The 19,790-nt window shown below is 48.5% G+C and overlaps 3 protein-coding genes across 7 annotated transcripts in view; 1 reads left to right on the plus strand and 2 right to left on the minus strand.

Annotated features, from left to right (window-relative positions):
* The window catches only part of Eif2ak1 (eukaryotic translation initiation factor 2 alpha kinase 1), a 32,812-nt gene extending 21,192 nt beyond the window's left edge, over nucleotides 1-11,620 (plus strand). For 3 of the 5 annotated variants that reach the window (XM_074075519.1, XM_074075518.1, XM_074075521.1), the window contains exons 12-15: nucleotides 5,324-5,438; nucleotides 5,996-6,078; nucleotides 8,363-8,596; nucleotides 10,685-11,620. In XM_074075519.1, coding sequence (XP_073931620.1) covers nucleotides 5,324-5,438; nucleotides 5,996-6,078; nucleotides 8,363-8,596; nucleotides 10,685-10,789 — 537 coding nt within the window. In that variant the 3' untranslated portion in view covers nucleotides 10,790-11,620. Of the gene's footprint in view, nucleotides 1-5,323; nucleotides 5,439-5,995; nucleotides 6,080-8,362; nucleotides 8,597-10,684 lie in introns of those variants that run through there. The other 2 variants (XM_074075520.1, XM_020173878.2) reach the window with 2 other exon arrangements.
* Ankrd61 (ankyrin repeat domain 61) lies at nucleotides 416-4,126 on the minus strand. The gene is made up of 3 exons (XM_020173886.2): nucleotides 3,790-4,126; nucleotides 2,877-2,974; nucleotides 416-1,603 (listed from the first exon to the last, which is right to left on the minus strand). The coding sequence occupies exons 1-3, from the start codon at nucleotides 4,003-4,005 to the stop codon at nucleotides 658-660; spliced, it is 1,260 nt and encodes a 419-aa protein (XP_020029475.2). The 5' UTR covers nucleotides 4,006-4,126; the 3' UTR covers nucleotides 416-657.
* On the minus strand, nucleotides 11,614-19,774 carry Aimp2 (aminoacyl tRNA synthetase complex interacting multifunctional protein 2). The gene is made up of 4 exons (XM_020173885.2): nucleotides 19,535-19,774; nucleotides 14,235-14,441; nucleotides 12,806-13,037; nucleotides 11,614-12,110 (listed from the first exon to the last, which is right to left on the minus strand). The coding sequence occupies exons 1-4, from the start codon at nucleotides 19,667-19,669 to the stop codon at nucleotides 11,725-11,727; spliced, it is 960 nt and encodes a 319-aa protein (XP_020029474.1). The 5' UTR covers nucleotides 19,670-19,774; the 3' UTR covers nucleotides 11,614-11,724.
* Nucleotides 19,775-19,790: the final 16 nt, after the last annotated feature.

Genomic DNA, 19,790 nt, shown 5'->3' on the forward strand with positions numbered 1-19,790 from the left:
CACACCTTTAATTTCAGCTATGTGAGAGGCCACAGGAAGAAGGATCACAGTTTGAGGCCAGCCCTGGGCAAAAACAGGAGCTCCTTATCTGAAGGGCTGGGAGTCTGGCTCAGATTGTAGAGGGCCTAGCACATGCGAGGCTCTCAGTTGAGACCCCAGTGCTGCCAAAAAAGAAGACAGAGGAGGAGGAGAGAAGAGGGCTCCACATGCAGGTGAGTCCTGTCTCTCAGGCAGTGAGCGTGCGGAGTACCCGGGATGGTCGTGATACTGAATGTGTTTAGTGCAGCCTTCGAGGTGCAGTCTGTCTCTGGAGTTTATTTTTTTGCTTACTTTTTATAAAAATATAAGGATGATTCCAGCTTTTACCTATAAAAGACTTTAAAGAAAGAACCTATATTTTCTTTGGATGGCAAGTTTTAAAGTAATGTAACAATGTACCCCTACCCAGCACAACAGTAAAAAAAGATAAAAGTAATTTGTTTACTTTTCAAGCAAAAATGAAATCATGGGGAGAGCATTTAGGACTGTAAGAGCTAAAGTACAAATCACTTCATTTGTAGAACGCTTTTGGAAGCAGTCATTTGTACACTGGGTCACTTGTTTTCTGGCTCGTGTCTGGTGGGCAGCAGTGCCCAGCACAGGTACTGAGGAGCCACCTCACTTCAGGAGGCGTGCTAGGTCATGGGAGCAGTGTACAGAGTTGCACATCCTCACCGGGAGAAGCTGCCTCAGGTTCTGTGTGGACTTCTCCCCATAGGTATTCCTGATGTTCCTCTTACAGATGTCCTCCAGGGACAAAGGGTTTTGAGATAACTTCATCAGGGTTTCTCTTAAGAGGTGGAATTCTGGTAGCATGATTCCCGTGGGTAGAATTCCTTGCTTATTGGTGAGTCTCAGCGGGTAAGTTTGACACAGCAGCCTGGCAAGAAGGGTGGTGTCCCTGATGTTGGTGCTGCGCTGGAGGTACATGTAAATGGGAGATTCCCCATTCCTCGTTAGGACGTTAACGTCAGCCTCAAACTCCAGCAAGAGGTTGATGATGGCCGCTCTGCCTCCAAAACATGCCTGGTGGAGAGCAGTTTTCCCTTCGTGGTCCCGGGCATTGACCCTGGCTCCGTGGACCAGCAGCAGGCGGATGCAGCCCACCCCCGCAGCCAGCAGCTGGCCCGCTTTGCTGGACGCCGTGCACACTGCCAGCTTCAGGGCTGTGCTCCCTGTGGAAGCCATGGCACAGTTCACGTCCGCTCCACAGGCCAGGAGTACCTCCATCATGCTCTCGTTCAGTGTGTCTGCAGCCATGTGCAGGGGAGTCATGCTGGACTCATTAATGCCGTTGACCAGGGCCCCATTTTGGGCCAAAATGGAGAGGACTGGAGAGGTCCCGTATGTGATGGCCAGGTGGAGGGGTGAGTCTTTGTTGCTGTTGTCTACCCGGGTGTTCACTTGAGCCCCATGTTCACACAAAATGCGGAGACACGTTACAGCGTTTTTCTCCATGTCCGTCAGGATCCTTTGGATTCTGATGCCCGGTTCTGCACACATGATGGAGGTGATCGGCCAGTGCAGCAGCAACAGGTGAAGAGCTGTGAGGCCCTGAATGTCCCTGGAAGGGATTTATCACATTAGGAGGGTGCCGCGGTGAGAACAGCTCTGTGTGAAGAGTTAGTGTGTAGGAAGCAATTACTTTAAAGAAGTGTTTTGACTTCTGTGTTGCTGGCATTTCTTCAGGATGTCCCAGGGTGATGGCTTTTGGTATTCCTGCATGATGGGACCTGGCTGTTTAGAAAACCTGTTTCCCTTCTGTTGCTCCTAGTGAGTCTGTGGCCCCTCAAGCCTGTACCTTACTCGTTTCTGTAACTCCAGCACCTTGGCCAGTGCTGGACATTTGATAAAGAATTAAAGACTTGGGAGTAAACTGTTTACACCCCAAAAGTGAGTTGTGCAGGGCCAGGGCTCCCCCTCTCTCTGACTAGCGGCTCTGTGTCTGTCCTGGAAGGAGCACTTTACACGTCTGCCCCCACCTGCCAGGATCGCCTCCAGAACTTTGCTATTTTGGCAGTGAAAGGGGAGGAATATTGTCGTGAAAATCTGACTGCTTCCCGACACGGATGAGTTTCGGTTCACAGACTCACAGGGTGAGTTCAGGCTCACCCTGGATGCCTCCTTAGGGCATCCAGTGTGGTGTGGAAGACAGATAGGAATCACAGAGAAAACAGGAAGGAAATGTTGGAAGTCAGTGAAGTCCCCAGGAGCAGAAGCATCACCCTGGGACAGAGTAGGGTTTCAAGGGGAGGAGAGGTACTGTGAGGAACCCAGTGGGGATGGGGCGAGTCTGTGACCCACTTGGACAGAGGACTTGCAGGGTGGGCGGGGCAAGGAGAAGTGAGCACAGGACAGTGCAGGTGTCCCTTGTGAGTGTGCTAAGGTTTGCGCCCAGAAGTTATATTTTTATACTGTGTAAGCGCTCACGGGGCACCAGTGTCAGGCGCTTGGTTCAGGTGTCGGAGGTGGAGCAAGATGAACTCCTTGCATGTAGCTCACTTTCTGGGGGAGGGTGAGAAACCAGAAGCCAGCTCTGTTCACTCTTAGTTTTGTACTGAGCTGGTTAAGCTTTTTGAAGGCCATGGCCAGGAATTCGTTTATTTTCCATAACATCGTTAGTGAGCACGTGAGACTTGGCGTGTGTGAATTTGGCTCATGGGATTGTGTTCTTATGTTTTCAGTCTATCATCTGGTCAGTGAAGAAGTGAGTTCATTCAAACATGGTAGCCTGCAGTCCATAGCCCAACAAAAGTGAACGAGCCCGTGGTTACTGGACCAGAACCGGGTCACGCACATTTCTCACTTGGACGGGGCAGCCTGCTGAGTTAGCTTACCTTACTTCTGGGTTGGCCCCGTGTTCTAGCAAGCAAAGCAAGCTTTGTGGCTTGTGGAATTCGGCAGCCAGGTGGATGGGGACGATGGGGACGACGGGCTGGGGGAGCTGCAGGGAAACCACAGTGCGTTACAAGTCAGCTCATAGGAGCACTTGCTTTAGCTTGTGTTCCAGTGTGCCACAGGTGTGCGCAGGGGAGTGAGGGAAGTGGTTCTTGTCTATTTTGAATGACCAATACCCAGTGGATTCCATATTTACTTGTTTGTTTGTTTGTTTTGGTTGCACTGGGATTGAACTCAAGGCCTTGTTCCTGTTTGCTTGGCAAACCCTCTACCATTTGAGCCACGCCCCAGTCCTAAACAATGCAAATTTATCAAGACAACAGAAATAACACTCAAAACTTTGAAGGTTGAGTCTTGTGAAAAATGCCTTGTGCAAAGTTGATGGTGACTGCCACGAGGTTTCTGAGTCATTAAATTAACCCACAGGGTGGTTGACAACTAGGTCTTCCACCTTTTAAGGCTTTGCAAAGTCCTATGAGCAGCAAAGCCTGCATTTTCAGTCTGCACAGATAACACAGCAATATGCTCTGTCTGATTAGCAGTCTGTGATTTGTGCCAGGTCTTAAAGTATATTTGTAAGCAGTGGTTCTATGTGGAGACTGCCAGATAAGGGGAGAGGGTGGGAGAAAGGACAGGTAGCTTCCTTTTTGTTTATTATGCAGGCAGTAATCACCATATAAAAATTCAGGAATGAAAAAATACATATAAGAGGGGAAAAATAATTCCACCCAAGGAGTATGTGAGAGGGTGACATTACTGTCCCCTCAGCCAAATAGGCTGTGGTCTTTTCTGCTCTGGGGGCAGGAGCTGCAGCTAGGCCTGAGGGGGTTCCCCTCTACCCTCATCCAGTACCTGGCTCAGCAGCGGTCTGGAGCTGCTGGAACTGGCCAGGGTGGTCAGGGGGTGGTTGACCGGGTGGCTCCTGAGCAGCGCCTTGATGGCGGTGCATTCTTCTTGGATGATGGCCTCATAGAGCTTGGCATGCAGTGTGGTGGCAGGGCCCTCCACCAGCGCCTTGGCGCTATCCACCACGAGGCTCCTCTTTCCCCTCTTGGTTATGTTTCCCATGAGCAAATCCTAAGAGCCGTGATCCCTTCCGCTCAGTTCTACAGTGTTCTAGAACTGTTCTAGAACTGTTGACAGTTGGATTCATCAACACAGTTCATTTTTAAACCGGAGGTGAACCGTTTCAGACTCTCTTCCCTCATTGTGCAGTGCCAAACGTTGGCATGGCTTTTAGGCTTTTCTACTCAGTCATAAACTGAGACATCCACACTCATCTTGTAGCTAAGATTTTGTCCTTTTCAGGTCACCTATAGTTCAAACAACTGACAGAACTAAAGCAGGGGCATTTATAGTTAACACAAAAAACTGCTGTATCACACTTAAAGGAAACAGTTTTTAACCTTAAGCATTTTCAACTGTTAGTAAATCTTTCCACACAGTGAGGGTGCATTTATTTACTGGCACAGGAATAGTCCTGGGGGTGATGTTTTGCACCTGCGTACCTGCATCATGTGACATAATTGTTCCCAACCCTGGCCAATACATAAATCACTGGGAGCTTTTCAAGAACATCAAAATGGCCAGGTGCAGGTGGCTCATGCCTGTAATCTCAGCCATTCAGGAGGCAGAGATCATGAGGATCACAGTTGGAGGCCAGTCCAGGCAAATAGTTCAAGAGACCCTGTCTTGAAAAAACCTATCACAAAAAAGGGCTGGTGGAGTGTCTCAAGTGGTAGAGCACCTGCCTGCATAGCTATCGTGAGGCCCTGGGTTCAAGCCCCAGTGTTGCCAAAACAAACAAAAAAACCCACATGTGTGTGTATGTCATAATTACCAGGTATGGTGATTCACACATGTTATCCAGCTACTCAGGAGGCAGGAGGCTCATGAATATGAGGCCAGTCTGGATAGCACAGCCAAAATAGGATTTAGTGTGTTTTGCCCTGGACAGGGGATCCTACTACTAATGCCTCCTGTGAAGCTGGGATTATACTTATAAGCCACCATGCCCGAATTTTTTGTTGAGATGGGGGATGTCACTAGCTTTTTGCCCAGGCTAGGCTTGAACCATGATCCTCCTGATCTCTGCCTCCTGAGTAGCTGGGATTACAGGCATGAGCCACCACGCCTGGCTCTGACTTTTGGACTTTTAAGGTTGATGCTTGCTTCCACCCCTTGGAATTCTTATTTCATTAAGCCTGGGGAGAGGCTTGGACATTGATATTCTCTTAAATTCCTTTCATGACTGTAACATAGAGCAACATGTGAGAACTGTTGCTCCCAGTTTTGTGAGCTGGCTACTTCTGAGTTTATATCACTCCCAAATTTTACTGTTTATTTTAAGAATGCTAAGGAGTTGTTTTATTCTGTTTGTTTATAGCCCAGAAATATTTTTCTTCATGGACCAGACCATCAGGTAAAAATCGGAGACTTTGGCCTGGCCTGCACAGACATCATACAGAAGAATTCAGACTGGACCAACAGAAACAGGAAAGGTAAGCTTGTATTCTTTTTTTTTTTTTTTGGTGGTATTGGGGGTTGAATTCTGGGATTTGTGCTTGCTGGACAGGTACTGCGTCACTCGAGCCATGTCCCCAGCCCTTTTTGCTTCAGTTATTATTTACTTATTTTTTGGCAATACTGGGGTTTGAACTTTTGGCTTTGCCCTTGCTAGGCAGGTGCTCTACTGCTTTAGCCACCTCCAGCCCTGCTTTAGTTATTTTTGGGATAGGGTCTCATGTTTCGCCTTGGCCGTCCTGAACTACATACAGTTCTCATATTTATGCTTCCCATGAGGCTGGGATGAAAAGCACCTGCCTCCCAAGTAGCTAGGATTACAGGCATGAGCCACCATACCTGGCCTGGCCTTTTCTTTTTGTATAAAAAAAAGAGACATAGTTGAACAAGACAGGATTTAAATTTAATAACTAAGGTAAGACAAAGATAAAAGGCAATTGTAGTTCCCTTATGAGCTCCAGTGCTCTGCTCACAGTGTTCCTCAAATGGACAGTGTTAACACAGCAGTGTTTAACATGTGGCTTTTCTATTGTAGGAACAGCAGCACACACTTCCAGGGTGGGGACTTGTTTGTATGCTTCACCCGAGCAGCTGGAAGGATCAGAGTATGATGCTAAGGTAGAATTTGATGCTTTTTACCCTTTTGTTCATTCACTGTATCCTGCAGTTGTGAGAACAGCAGTGTAGTGAACACTGTGGCAGAGGCAGCTTTGGAGATGGCTGGGTCTTCAGGTGACATGGCATCAAACTATCCTAACAAGACACTTTTAGCTGACTGCACCTGTTGCCCTTAGGCTCCTTTCTGAATCCAGGGATGTCACATACTGCTCTGAAGTAGGCTGTGTCTTTAAAGTGTCACCTTCTGGGCTGGGATGTAGCTCAGTGGTACAGCGCTTGCCTAGCATGCGTGAGGCCCTGAGTTTGATCCCAGCACAAAAAAAAAAAAAAAAGGAAAAGAAAAAGATAAAGTGTCACCTTCCACCTCAGGAAGCCAGAATTCATTCAGGCCTGCTTTCATTCTTCTGAGTTCAAGCCTAAGTAAAGAAGTGCTGGCCTCTTAACTGCCTTTTGAAAAAGAGTGAAGATGCTGGAAAGTTAAAAGTGAATCCTTGAAACATGAATGTTCTTTCTTTCTTTTTTGTTTTTTTGAGAAGGGTTGCTGTATAGCTAAGGCAGGCCTTGAACTCAAGTTCCTCCTGCCTCAGCCTGCTAATGCTATGATTACAAGTTCTTGAAGTAAATCCTTTTTAAAAACATAACAGCCTAGTACATTTTCTTTCTTTTTTTTTTTTTTTTTGCATTACTGTGGGGCTTGAACTCAGGGCCTACACCTTGAGCCACTCCACCAGCCTTTTTGTGAAGGGTTTTTTCAAGATAGGGTCTCACCAACTATTTTCCTGGGCTGGCTTCGAACCACGATCCTCCTGATCTCTCCTCCTGAGTAGTTAGAATTACAGGTTTGAGCCACTGGTGCCTGGCTACATTTTCTTATTTTTGATGAATCATTTGCTTTTTTCAGCAGTTGAGCAAACGTTGCTAGAAAAATCTATGACTGCTTCTAAAAACCTGTCCTAAAACACTGTTAGGGAAAGTAGCACAAATTTTATGCAGAGTTTGTAAATGTTACCTAAAATGCTTAATTATGAGTAGGGGCAGAGGTTGACCAGAGTAGGATCTGGTGACAGTCCCCTATTGCTGACACTAGCAGTCACTGCCTCGGTCAGGTGTGGGTTGTCACAGGGTGGTGAAAACGGGTAGGGCTGTGACTGCTGTGGGCGGAGGGAGATATCCCTGCCCTTTGACCTGTGGCTCGTTGGATGCCCCTTTTGTGCATTCAAGAGTTGTTGTGAAAGTCCCAATTGCATCCATTTACCTTCCAACCACATTGTTGTTCCAACTGGAAGACGTCATGTCACATGGAGTGAGCCAGGCTCAGGAAGACAAAGGCCTCATGCTTTCTCTCATATGTGGAGGACAGATCCAAAGATAAACATATGCACAAAAACAAGCTGATCATATACACACTCAGAAGTAGAACATGTTTGTAACTGTGGAACTGCTCTGTGGACCTCAGGAAAAGAAGAAAAGGGAAAGAGAACGATAGAGCATCAGTAATATTGCATACTACAAGATGTGAAGGTAAAGGATATAAGGATGTGTATGAAAACTGTTGAAAAACGGGGTGGGAGGTCAAGAGTAAGGGAGAGCATTCAAAGGGGTTAAACAGACCAAAGTAATGCTCACCCACAGTGGGCAAGCATTGAGAACCCCTTTGAATGGCAACTTAATATTAATAATGAAAGCCAGGACTGTAAAATAGGCACAGTGTGTGTTGGAAGGGTGTAAAAATGGGAGGGGGGAAGTGAATGAAGGAGATTAGGGTGAGGGAATATTGTTGATGGATTTCATGCACCTATATGAAACAGAACAAAGAAACCTCTTGCAATTGCTTTAAGTGGGGCTGGGAGGGGGCTGAGGGGAAGAGATGATGGGGGCAATGTAAGTAATATACAATATAAGTTTAATCGGAATTTTCACTAAAAATCCTCCCCTGTGTAACGAATATATCCTAATTTAAAAAAAAGTCCCCATCACCTCTTGATTGAGGCAGATACCTGCTTCTGAGGCATGAGCCATGCTGCTGTGTTCCCTTCTTTGTAGGTGATTGTAAAGCCTCCTTAGAAACCCTTGCTTGTGGTGCCAGGCATGTGGTGCGTGCCTGTAATCCCAGCACTTGGGATGCTGAGGCAGGAGGATCGTGAGTTCGAGGCCAGCCTGGGCTACATAATGAGACCCTGTCTCAGAAAACAAAAAAGAAAAAGAAACAGAGCCTTGCTTGAGGCTGTGCACTGCAGTGCTGTCCTCACTCTGCATTGTATTCTGACTCCCTCTCCTCCTGCAGTCAGACATGTACAGCCTGGGTGTGATCCTGCTGGAGCTCTTTCAGCCATTTGGGACAGAAATGGAGCGAGCAGCAGTTTTAACAGGTGTGAGAGCTGGACGGATACCTGAGTCCCTCAGTCAAAGGTGTCCAGTGCAGGCCCAGTATATCCAGCAGCTGACCAGCAGGAGCGCCTCCCAGAGACCGTCTGCCCTTCAGCTGCTACAGAGCGAGCTCTTCCAAACCTCTGGAAACGTACGTACTGTTTCTTTAAATGCTGGGGAAATGTGAAGCTTGAAGTAGAACTTGTTTAACTTGGCGATACTGTTTCGTGGGAATAGGTGCATGGAAAGAGTAGTGAGCCCCGTCCTCAGAGCTGCTGACACCACAGCACGCTGCACGCACGCTCACGCAAGCAAGCTGACCCATGGCCAGCCATCTGCTCTGCAGTGATCGTATAAGCCTCGGGCTAGCCTCATCTTGCTGAGATCAGCAGCAATAGCATATAACTTTTTGTAAATTCTATAAAAGTGTAAACAGGGACACATATCAGAGGCTAACAGAAGACAGTAATTCTAAGGAGTTGCAACAGTGGTAGAGACACGCTAAGAGCTTCCAGGGTTCAACCATGTGAAGTCAGTTTTCAGTTCTGGGTTGTGGGGTTGCCCAAGGCAGCCCCTTCCCTTCCTCCTTCCTGACACGTGGCTGCAGTGTCAAGAATAGTCTGTGTTCTGCATAGACTGGACCAGTAGGTGATTCAGCCACATCATTCATAGCACATGTTCACAGATTCTCTAGCTCCTTGATGTACAAAGTTGGGACCTCAGATGAGGGACCAGCTGCATTAGCACTTCGTTCTGCATCCGGCAGGATCTGCATTCTTGCAGAATTCCCAAGTGATGTTTACGCTGCAGTGTGTGAGTGCTGAGGTTCTCGAGTGTGGTCTCCAGGTTGGCAGCAGAAGAGCCCCTGGGAACTTGATAGAACTCTCAGGCCCTTACCAGTTCCCAACTTATGGAAAGAAATTCTGGCAGGAGATGGGGCGGCAAGCTGTTCTTTGACCCCGAAATGATTCTGACAGGCACTAGTTTGTGATCTACTTATAGTGACTCTTAAGAGTCAGAGGGCTGGGGCTAGGAGAGGCAGTGCCCTGCTTAGCGTGCACAAGGCCCTGGGTTTGATCCGTAGCATTTCCCTGTCCCCAAACCACATAGCTGATTTGTCTTTTATTCAAAGTGTATTAATCAAGGAAAATGGTAAGTTTTATTAGCGTAAAGGGTAAGACAAGGTGTAAAAGTGCCGATATAGCACATTTGGCTCTTCAAAGCAAGCATAGGGATTCCCTGACACCCAGTTAAAACAGCAGTTAGAAACCAGCTGTTTGATGTTTACGGTGAGGATTTCTCCTATCTTGTAAAATTTTGATCTGAAGAAAGTCACCTGCAGAGACCTGCACAGACAAGGTTCTGTGAATACAACCCTTGCTTTTCACGGTGGTCTGGGAGTATAATGTGACCTTGTGAAGCTCAGCCATTGAAGGGGGTCTTAGCAGTCAATGGGAAGATTGTGATGGTCCTGTGACCTTTAAGACTTATCAGAACATTCACTTTCATCCTGTCAGAGTATTATGTGGGAATGAGGAAGAAACTGGTAATTTAAGGTGTTGGGAGCTGAAAATCCACATGTCCCCGAGTGACCTGCACAGTGCATCGGCATGGCCACATAACCCAGCGTGCATCCTTTGGTTGACATGGCCAATCGTCATGCTCCTTCCTCAGGAGTTCTTTCATTGTGTTGTCACTCCTCTCCTCACCCCCCACCCCGTGCCTGCTTCGGGGCCATGCGTACTGCCACCTCTCCCTTTGCCCACATGGGCCTCCGGCTCATCGCTTTTCACTTCTCTGCTGCGCTTGTATCCTTGGCCAATTTTCTCTTTCATTTCTCCATTTTCAAAAATGCCAGGGGCTGAGGTGTGCCTTAGTGGTACAGCACTTGCCTCACAGGCCCAAGGCCCTGGGTCCCAGGTCCAGCCGCCCCCCCCACCCCCACCAAAAAAATGTTAAAAATGTCACATGGTTCTTCACTGGACGACATGGAGGCAGCATAGCTGTGTTGTAAACTCACAGACGCACTGACAGACTGAAGGATGTGATTGGCTTCTGATCGTAAGGTGCTGTGTGTGGCCATTTACGTCGTGTTGGGGACTGAGGAGTGTTACACAATTTGACACCTGGACCACGCAGTTGGGTGACAGGTGATAACTGGAAACTGCAATGTGAGGACTGCCTGTGAACTTGAAAGAGAAGTCCCTGTTTAAATGGAGCCTAAATTTTCTTTTCCCAGGTTAATCTCACCCTACAGATGAAGATAATAGAGCAAGAAAAAGAAATCCAAGAACTGAAGAAGCAGCTGAGCCTCCTGTCTCAGGCCAAGGGGGTCAAGGGGTGACAAGCAGGGCCTCCCTGCCTCCCTCACTAGGCAGCATCAGTGACACAAAGGTGGACTCACTTTTAGACCAGCCAACTGCAATGCAGATTTCAGTCTGTAGTAGGGGGTAAGTGGAATGATTCTTGTGTTCAGCAAGTGTGTACAGCCCGTGAAGGATGTAAAACTGCCCCACCGCCTGCCCCTACATCGCTCCTTTCTGACCAACCACTCTTTGTTCAGCCTGTTCTCCTTCTCTCTCCTCTACTTAATTTACTACCAACATGCTCTCAACTACAGCGTGGCACCCCGTGACTGTCTAAACTCTGTCTACTTTCGTCCAACTCCAGAAGGCCCAGCAGCTGGAGTCTCAGCTGTCTAGCAGGCTGAAGCCCGAAGGGCAGTCCCCATCGGACATTGCCCGGAGCCAGTCACCAGAGAGACACCTGTCTACTCCAAAACTTGGCTCAAAACTTGTGGCTCTGCTTCTTGGCAGTATAGTGCCTGCCTAGCAGTCAGGAAGCCATGAGTTCAAACTCCAATACAGCCCAAAAGAGAAGTTGAGCTTCTCAGACAGGCTTCTCACCACCTCCAGCCACCTCTTCTCCACTCTCACCTTCAACCTTGCCTCATTCCACAGCATGCCCTAGCGCTGTGGCGTGATTTCAGAGCAGAAGTAAGATATGGTTCTGCCTTTGCCCCACTTCCCATGGCTCTTTTCCTCTCTGAGGTCCTTGACTCCAGACAACCATCGGACGTACCATTTTTGTATCAGAAAGTGCATGCCACGTAGGTGGCAGTTACGGTGTCTTGTGATTTTGCCACAATTTTAAATAAAATGAAACCCGTAAGTTACATGGTGCTTTTATTGACACTTGACAAGTGACTTCGAGTCTAGTAAAGTCCCTTTATAGACAGCAGGCACGAAGTAGCACCAGTCTTAAAGCCAGCTGCAGCGTTCACTCGAGCAGCTTGAGCGCCGTGCTGAAAGGGACCAGGTTCTCGCACGACCTCAGCCACCGCTGCACATGGGCGGGCACCGCCCCGCAGCCTGCTGTCTGCTGCAGCACGGACCACAGCACCACATCGGCCACGGTGAGCTCGTTCCCGACCAGCCACGGGCTCTTGCCCAGAGCAGAGTTCATGGAGCGGAACACGACTGCTCTCTCTTTACTGCTTCCCTCCTTCAGCTGAAAAATTGCGACATCCACCCAGCTGTCTATGAGGGTTGAGTTGACAGCACTGTGCTTCTGGCCAAACAGAGAGAACAGGAACCGTGCAATGTTCCCTTCTCCTTCGATGGGGCACATCGTCTGGACACTGAACTTCATCTGAGTCTTGGGCACTGAAAGGGACAAACAGGCCATGTGGTGTCGTGTAGCGCGGCACCCGCAGAGGGATGCTTGTGCTGCGTGGGAAGCGGAAGCCCCCAACAGAGCAGTGTGCTTCCAAGAACACTGCATGCCTCGGCCACCACGAGCTCAATGTCAGCAGTGTTTAAACGCACAGTGTATGTTAGAAAAGCCACCAACTGTCCCTTTCTGGTATCTGTGTAGGACATTTTTCAGGCTAGAAGGGACTTCAGTCCATCTACTCCAACCCGTTGCTGAAGGATTTGGAACCTGAGGATCAGAAATCACAGAGGTCCCAGCCAGGACCTCTGTCCTCAAGTGCTCTGGTGGCGCTGGGGCAGTTGAGGTATCACTGCAAGGACATTAACTCATGGCTGTGTAAATCCCAGGAGGAGAGCTGAACAAATAAATGATCCCGACATCCCGTGAGGACCCTGGGAAAAAATAATGTCAGCGGCCTGGGAAAAGTTCTGAAGATGAAGGCCAGATGGCTGTGACAGCCACTCACTCATGCTTTGCCTGGTTGTGCAAGGCCTCAGAATGTCACCAGGAACTGCCTCACTTAAGACCCTAGACTCCCACGAGCACTGAGGGCATCCTTGTGCCAGACTCACCTCCTCTGTCCCAGAGCCACCCCGCATAGTCTGTATGCCACACAACGTCCTGTCCCTGCGCTGCCTCTACTTACCATCCTTCCAAATTAAAGTGAAGCCCAGCTGGTACTCATGACGGGATGGCTTTCTGGTCTGTTCCCCAAAGCACTTGAGAAGGTTCTCAGGCACACTCTTGACTGACGAGTGTATGTGCACGGTGGACAGGACCCTGTAGTGCTCGCACAGCAGCCGGTGCAGCACGAGCAGGGACAGGGGTGGGGAAGCTGGGTTCGCATTGATGACGATGTCTTTCAGCGCCCCGAAATCCTGGGGGGACAGATCAGAACAATGGAGCCAGCAGGAGCATCTGGGGTGCACAAATGTGTCAGTGCTCTAAGAGCATAACCAGGGTCATTTAATTGAATCCAGGACTCCCGTTAGAAGGTACTATTATGGGCTGGTGGCATGGCTCAAGGGATAGAGTACCTGCCTAGCAAGCATGAGGCTCTGAGTTCAAATCTCAGAGCCACCCCTCCTCCAAGAAAAGGGGTACTATTGTGACCCCACTTTGCAGCTGGGAAAACTCGAGTCACTGAGCTTGGGAAGGACAGAGCTGCAATGAGGGCTGGCCCCATGTCCCGAGCCTCCATTGTTGGCTCCCCACAAACAGAGAGTGGGCTTTACTGTAGTCAAACCCAGACGACACCTTGTCAGGAGTGACATTTCTCTTTGTCCCTTCTACCTCTGAGATATATCTGTGTGTACACACACACACATTCTTCAGCTACCAAATCTAACACTGAGCAGCTGGCATGACATAGTTTCTGCATCAGTTTGTGTTTATCAAGGTGTTTCATGATGAGCCCCTTGACAGTCTCGGCTCCAGAGCTGGCGATGAAGGAAGGGGAGATTCAGCAATGCAGGTGCTGACTGAAGTGCCGAGACTTGTAGGCACTCTTCAGTAATGAAAGCAAAAGTCACGACCAGCTTCCCTGGCCGTCTGTGCACAGCCTGCCCTCCTCACCCGTGTCCTGAATGCTCTGCCAGGTTGGCCGAAATGCCAGGAAATCACAGTCCCAGTTGTACACGCTCCCTGCTCATCCACAGGACTGGCTCCATGGGGACCTGGTCAAGGCTCACCTGAGTCCTCAGTGCATGAAAACATGCACAGGATGAACGAGTGAGCAGGGAAGGAATACGCCAGCACAGGCACCGAGGCCACCAAAAACGGAGCTCTCGGGGAGACACAGCGAGAACCCCTTCCACTGTTAGGTATGTAAGCTGTACCCCTCCATCAACTCTAGGAGGGTGGTAGCAGGGAGGTCTTGGACAAATCCTTTCACAATCTCAAATATGTACCATACTGTAACAAACAGGACATTCTTTGCACATGGACCACTTGGCAAATCTGGTCTGTGCGCAGGTGCAATCACAAGAACTAGAAAGCCAAGGCGAGTGACACAGGGACAGTTTACAGTACTGACAAAGACCCATGACATCTGTCAGCTTTCAGAATGAGCCTACCTTTCCCAGCACTGAGTTCAGATCCAGTGAGTTGGTGGTAAAAGCTGCAGGCTCGTCTGCCTGCAGGGTGTTGGTCACATCCAGGTCTGCATCTGGGGTGTGGATCATTTTGGAGAGGCCATCCACTGCTGCCTTCAGCTCATACAGACGCTTTAAAATATCATCCTGGCGGGACTCAAGAGTCTGCAGAGATGGGTCACAGGTGTCCTAGAAAACCAGGATCGCAGTGGTCATCTCACACATCCAGGAGGGCAGGCCAAATGTGATTGCTTGGCTTACTCTGCCCAAGGACTCAGCAAAGCAAACCTCCCACCTTTTAAAGGACATTATGATGAAGCAACAGTTGTTGTATTTCCTCTGGTCCAATGGGTTGTACAAATGTATCCCCAAACATTCTACAATAGGTAAAAAGCATGCCTAAAAGTCATTTTGAGGTTATCTGATTCCTGCTGCAGTTGTAAGAAGAGAGAAGGTATAAAATGAGCGTGAAGCCTGGCATCCGTGCCTCACGCCTGTAATCCCAGCTACTCAGGAGGCAGAGATCAGGAGAATCATGGTTTGAAGCCAGCTCAGGCAAATAGTTCAGAGACCCTATCTTGAAAAAACCCATCACAAAAAAGGGCTGGTGGAGTGGCTCGAGTGGTAGAGCACCTGCCTAGTAAGTGTGAGGCCCTGAGTTCAAACCCCAGTGCCACCAAAAAAAAAAAAAAAAAAAAAAAAAAGGAACGTAAACCAAAATATTTATTCTTTTTTGAGACAGAGTCTCACTATGTAGCCCAGGCTGAATATCATGATCCTCCTGACTCAACCTCCCAAGTGCTAGGATTACAGGTGTGCTAACCATCCTGGGCTCAGGCGATCCTCCTGCCTCGGCCTCTCAATGTGTCTGGCATCCTTTATTTAATAAAAGACTAAAATACTTTCCTTAAATGATCAGAGAAAAGGGGAGGGACAATGGCAATGCAACTTAACAATTTATTTACACAAATGGAGAGCGAGAGGGAGCCCAGGCAGGTTTGGAAGGCGTCTCCTCTGGCTTGGAAGCAAGTCCCTGGGGACAGGTGATCAAGTCCCCAAATCATTTTCAAGGCTGCACTAGCACTGCTGCAGCTGAGAACCACATAGAACTAGTCACTTCTGTAGCATATGACTCCATGAAGATGGAGCACTTACATCCTTCCATCTCTGAATCTGTCCATCCTTCCTGCCCACTGTCTGGCACAAGGTAAGTAGCCAATAATACTTGCTGATGAATACGTCTCAAACTACAGATTTCATATGTCTACCTACTTACCTATTTTTTAAGAAACATTTTTATTAGGAAATACTTGTTGTACAGGGGTTCACTGTGAACATTTCCACATATGCTTACAATGTACTTTGGTTACTGCCAACCTATTTTTGAGACAGGGTCTCTATGTATCTCACGCTGGCCTGGAACTCTCGATCTTCCTGCATCTTCTTTCTGTGTGCTGGGATTACAGGCATGTGCCACCACTCCCAGCTCAAACTATGGCTTACTTTAAAAAGCCCTAATCAGTAACCTCCCAGCAAAGCCACACTGTGCAACAGGTGATCCATCCTGAGCTGAGAGAAGAAACACATGACCCTTGAGGAAAATGCAGAACATCAAGCACAACCCGGCAGTGACCCAGGCTTCTTATAAAACTTAGGACACACTGGAGTGGAGTATTTGCTCACATCTGTGTACAGGCAAGTTCGATGTTCTTAACGTCCTTCCACAGCTCATTTATCACCAGCGCTGTCAAGCTCCCAAGTATTTCTGGAATCCACTGGCTTTGAAGGGTCTCCATGGTTACTGCTCAAAGCCAGGCCATTTTTCGCCTGGCCTAGTTGCTAACTGGTCACCTTGTATCCACTCTGGTCCCCTCTCCAACCTATCCCCTCAGAGATGCCAGCCAGAGACTTTCAAAAACTCACATCTTCTTGCCACCTCTAGAGTGCTAAGCACACAGGCTAAACGCTCAACCCCATGCTGGGCAGGTTGTACATCTATAGTCCCAGCCACCTGGGAGGCTGAGGCAGGATGAATGCTTGAGCCCAGGACTTCAAGACCAGCCTGGGCAACCCAGCAAGGCCCTGTCTCAAAAACAAAACCAAAACCCTCGATATGGCTTAATGAACTCCTGTGTGATTTGGCATCTGACTACTGTATCCCACATAGTTCTCTCCTCTGCACTCTAACCACACACAGTCCCTCCTACCACAGGACCTTTACACATGCTTTTCCTTTTTTGTTTCATGACATACTGTTTCTTTTATTTGCAAAGCCCCTTCCCTCTTCTCTTGTCTAGCTAACTCCTTTCTGTGCCAGGCTTAATCGCCACTTTCTTACCTCTCCTAGACTGTGGCTCTTAAGAGTAAATAGCAAAGAAATGTAAGTCTACTGGCCTCTCGGCAGAACACAGAAGGATAAAGGATGCCAATTAAATAATTTAGTGCTGACTGGAAAAGAGTTTGAATACACGATGAGTGGCAGGCAGAGATGAATACTCCAGAGTGACACTTCCAATCTCTCTCATGTTCTCTCTTCCCTCTCACTCTCTCCCTCCTTCCTATCTCTTTCACTTTGTTTTAGAGACAAGGTGTGCTGTGTAGACCAGGCCATGGCCTGGAACCTGTGACCCTCCTGCCTCATCTTCCCACATGCTGGGATTACAGATGTGCAACGCCATGCCCGGCACAGGCCTGTAGCTGTGAAGTCTCTGTGCCATCTCACTTATGTCACAAATGGCAGTGGGGTGCTTATCCCACCAGGTCCAAAGCAGCAACTACTAGATTCAAAACTCAGTCAACACACACTGAAGAGTATCTGAGGCTAGAACTGCACCGGTAACGTGGCCTGTGACTTCTCAGCCCAGTGCAGCTTGACCTGGCCCCTGATCTGAGCAGCGCCAAGTGTTCCACTGGCATCCATTTGTTTCATTTTAAATAAGTTTACAAGCAGCTAGTTCTTTGTGTTGCTCTCATTTGCTCTGGACACACTTGATCTCTATCTACCCACGCATGTTGCTATCACCTGCCAGAGGAATCACTACAACAGCAGGATTGTGTCTTCAAAGTCAGAAGTTCACAGACTAAGCTGGGCGTGGTAGTGCACAGTTGTAATCCCAGCTACTCGGGAGGTTGGAGGTCCAAGGCTGGCCCTGATCAAAAGCATGAGACCTTTTTAAAAAATGAAACTGAAACAAACTTGCTGAAGGTGTGGCTCAGGCTGGTGGCATGGCTCCAGTGGTAGAGCCAAGCACAAGGCCCCAAGTTCAATTTCCAGTACTACCCAAAACAAAAAAGTTCAGAGGTCAAATCTCAAAGCAAGCAAGGCTGCAGATATAAAACAAAACATGGTCCCACTCATATTATCAACGTATGCTAATACAAATTAAATGAAGTTAAAAAAAAACCACTTGATCTCAAATAAGAGGTGATCTTCCTCCCCACTCAGGGTTTTCTTTTTGGTTTCCTGGGACTGTGGGATTGGACTGTGGCTGCCTGTACTTGAAGGACCATTGAACCATAGCTGCTGTTTTTGTTGTAGCTCTGCAGTGAGACAACTGTTAAGGTCATTGAGTTTCAAACTAACCCAACCACCTCCCTTCCAATCCAGGCAGAATGCCATTAAGACAAAGTGAAGGGGAAGCTGACCAGAAACAATGTCCATCTCCTGTTGGAATAGATAAAATGTTTTTCCTGCTGGAAACCTCAGATAAGTATTCTTACTCCGTAAGAGTGAAAGAAGCCAGGTGTGGTGGTGCACACCTGTAATCCCAGCACTTGGGAGACTGAGGCAGGAGGATTGGGAGTCTGTGGCCAGCCTGAGCCGCACAGTGAAATCTTGTCTCAAAAACAACAACAAAAAAAAGTGAAAGGTTTGAGTAGGTGCTTACAAAAGAGCCAACCAAAATGGCCAGGAAACATAAAAAGGACGTTAGCTCACTTAGAAGTCCAAAAAGTGTGGGCTGGGAGAGTGGCTCTAGTGATAGAGCACTTGCTTAGCAAGTTCTGGGTGCTGAGTTCAAACTCCATCACTGCCAAAAATCAAAAATAGCAACCAACAGAAGTCAGAAAAATGCAAAAATTACACTAGCATATCTGCATTAGGATGCTGGCATCCGCTCACCAGTTTGGCACAGGATGGGAGCATTGGGATTATTAGAGGTGAAACTGGATAACTGCCTCAGAAAACAATTTATCCCGTTAAAGTGGAAGACAGACTGCCCACTGGGCCTGCAATCCCTTTCCTTAGTGTACACCATAGGCCAGCAGTGCACAAGACTTCACTGCAGAATTAGTCATCACAGCACAAAAGGGCAAATACCCAGTGTCCGTTAGCATCAGGAGGGACAATGGTGGTGGTACCGTCACACAGCGGAACAGTATACAGCAATCAACGTGATCACTTCGTTGTTCCAAAAACATGACTTGAAATCATGTCCACAAAAGAAGCCATGCTTTGCAAGCGTGAAGCCCTGAGTTCAAATTCCAGTCACTTCCCCCCCCCAAAAAAGCCAGACAAAACACATACGTATGTTCCCAATTACATCAAGATCGTATGGTTTAGGCAGGGCACTGGTGGCTCACACCTGTAATCCCATCTGCTTGGGAGGCTGAGATCATCTCAGTTCAAGGCCAGCCTGGGCAAACAGTTCGAAAGACCCCCCCCCCATCTCCAAAACCACCAGAGTAAAATGGATTGGAGGTGTGGCTCAAGCGTTAGAGTGCATGCTTCTTTTGCAAGCAGGAAGCCCTGAGTTCAAATCCAAGTCACACACACAAAAGATTGCCTGGTTTGGGGATACACAGGTGGCAAAATAAAGAAAAGCAAGACATACTACCATGAAAATCAAGATCTTTGGAGGGCAAAGTAAGTGGGGAGGGAGGGGTGCTGACAATGTGCCACCCTGGGAGGTGGCGACCCTAAGGTTCGCTCTGTAAATCTTCAAAATGATTTGTGCGTTATTCGCTTTTCTGTGGTGTACAATTTCATAATGTTTAAACAGTCATATGACAAAAGAAATTAAAGATGACTAGATCTCTCAATAGATAAAACTCAGGGTGACTCGCTGCCTGCCCGTATACCAGGCCGGGGCGGGGTGGGGTGGCGCTGGCAGTCGGGTCGTGTTTCCACAGCTGCTCGGAACCGGGTGGCCACCGCCCTGGGGTCAGGGGCAGGCCCACGGACCAGGGCCACCAAGGCGCCTGCGCACTGGGCGGGGTGGGGGTGGGGCAGGGCACGGCGGGCCGCAGCGCCTGCGCACTGGGCGGGGACCGCGCACTCCTACCTGCACGTGGCCTGTGTCGGTCGCGGGGCTGCCAGTCCGGCCGTGCACGTTGGGAAGCCGGTACATGCAGGTGGGAAGCTCTACGCGCAGAGGTGCGCCGTCCCCATGATAGGGCTTCACCTGGTACATCGGCATCACGGAAACCAAAACCTGGCGGGCGAACGCTCAGAAACCGTCCTAAACCACCACGCACTACTGCCACCCTCTTTCTGATTCTACTACTGGCGTTAGGGAAAAACTTCGTCCGTGCGCTGTA

The sequence above is a fragment of the Castor canadensis genome, chromosome 6, assembly GCF_047511655.1.
Source record: "Castor canadensis chromosome 6, mCasCan1.hap1v2, whole genome shotgun sequence".
Taxonomy (NCBI): Eukaryota; Metazoa; Chordata; class Mammalia; order Rodentia; family Castoridae; genus Castor; species Castor canadensis.

Bases quoted from the DNA above. Each gene is read 5' to 3' on its own strand.
- Ankrd61 (XM_020173886.2), bottom strand. From the start codon at position 4,005: ATGGGAAACATAACCAAGAGGGGAAAGAGGAGCCTCGTGGTGGATAGC. The intron at 2,975-3,789 runs GTACTGGATGAG...CAGCTCCCCCAG, and splicing joins CCAGACCGCTGCTGAGCCAG to CCCGTCGTCCCCATCGTCCC. The intron at 1,604-2,876 runs GTAAGCTAACTC...AATCCCTTCCAG, and splicing joins GGGGCCAACCCAGAAGTAAG to GGACATTCAGGGCCTCACAG.
- Aimp2 (XM_020173885.2), bottom strand. From the start codon at position 19,669: ATGCCGATGTACCAGGTGAAGCCCTATCATGGGGACGGCGCACCTCTG. The intron at 14,442-19,534 runs GTAGGAGTGCGC...CTGGTTTTCTAG, and splicing joins CCGACACAGGCCACGTGCAG to GACACCTGTGACCCATCTCT. The intron at 13,038-14,234 runs GTAGGCTCATTC...CTGTCCCCCCAG, and splicing joins TGAACTCAGTGCTGGGAAAG to GATTTCGGGGCGCTGAAAGA.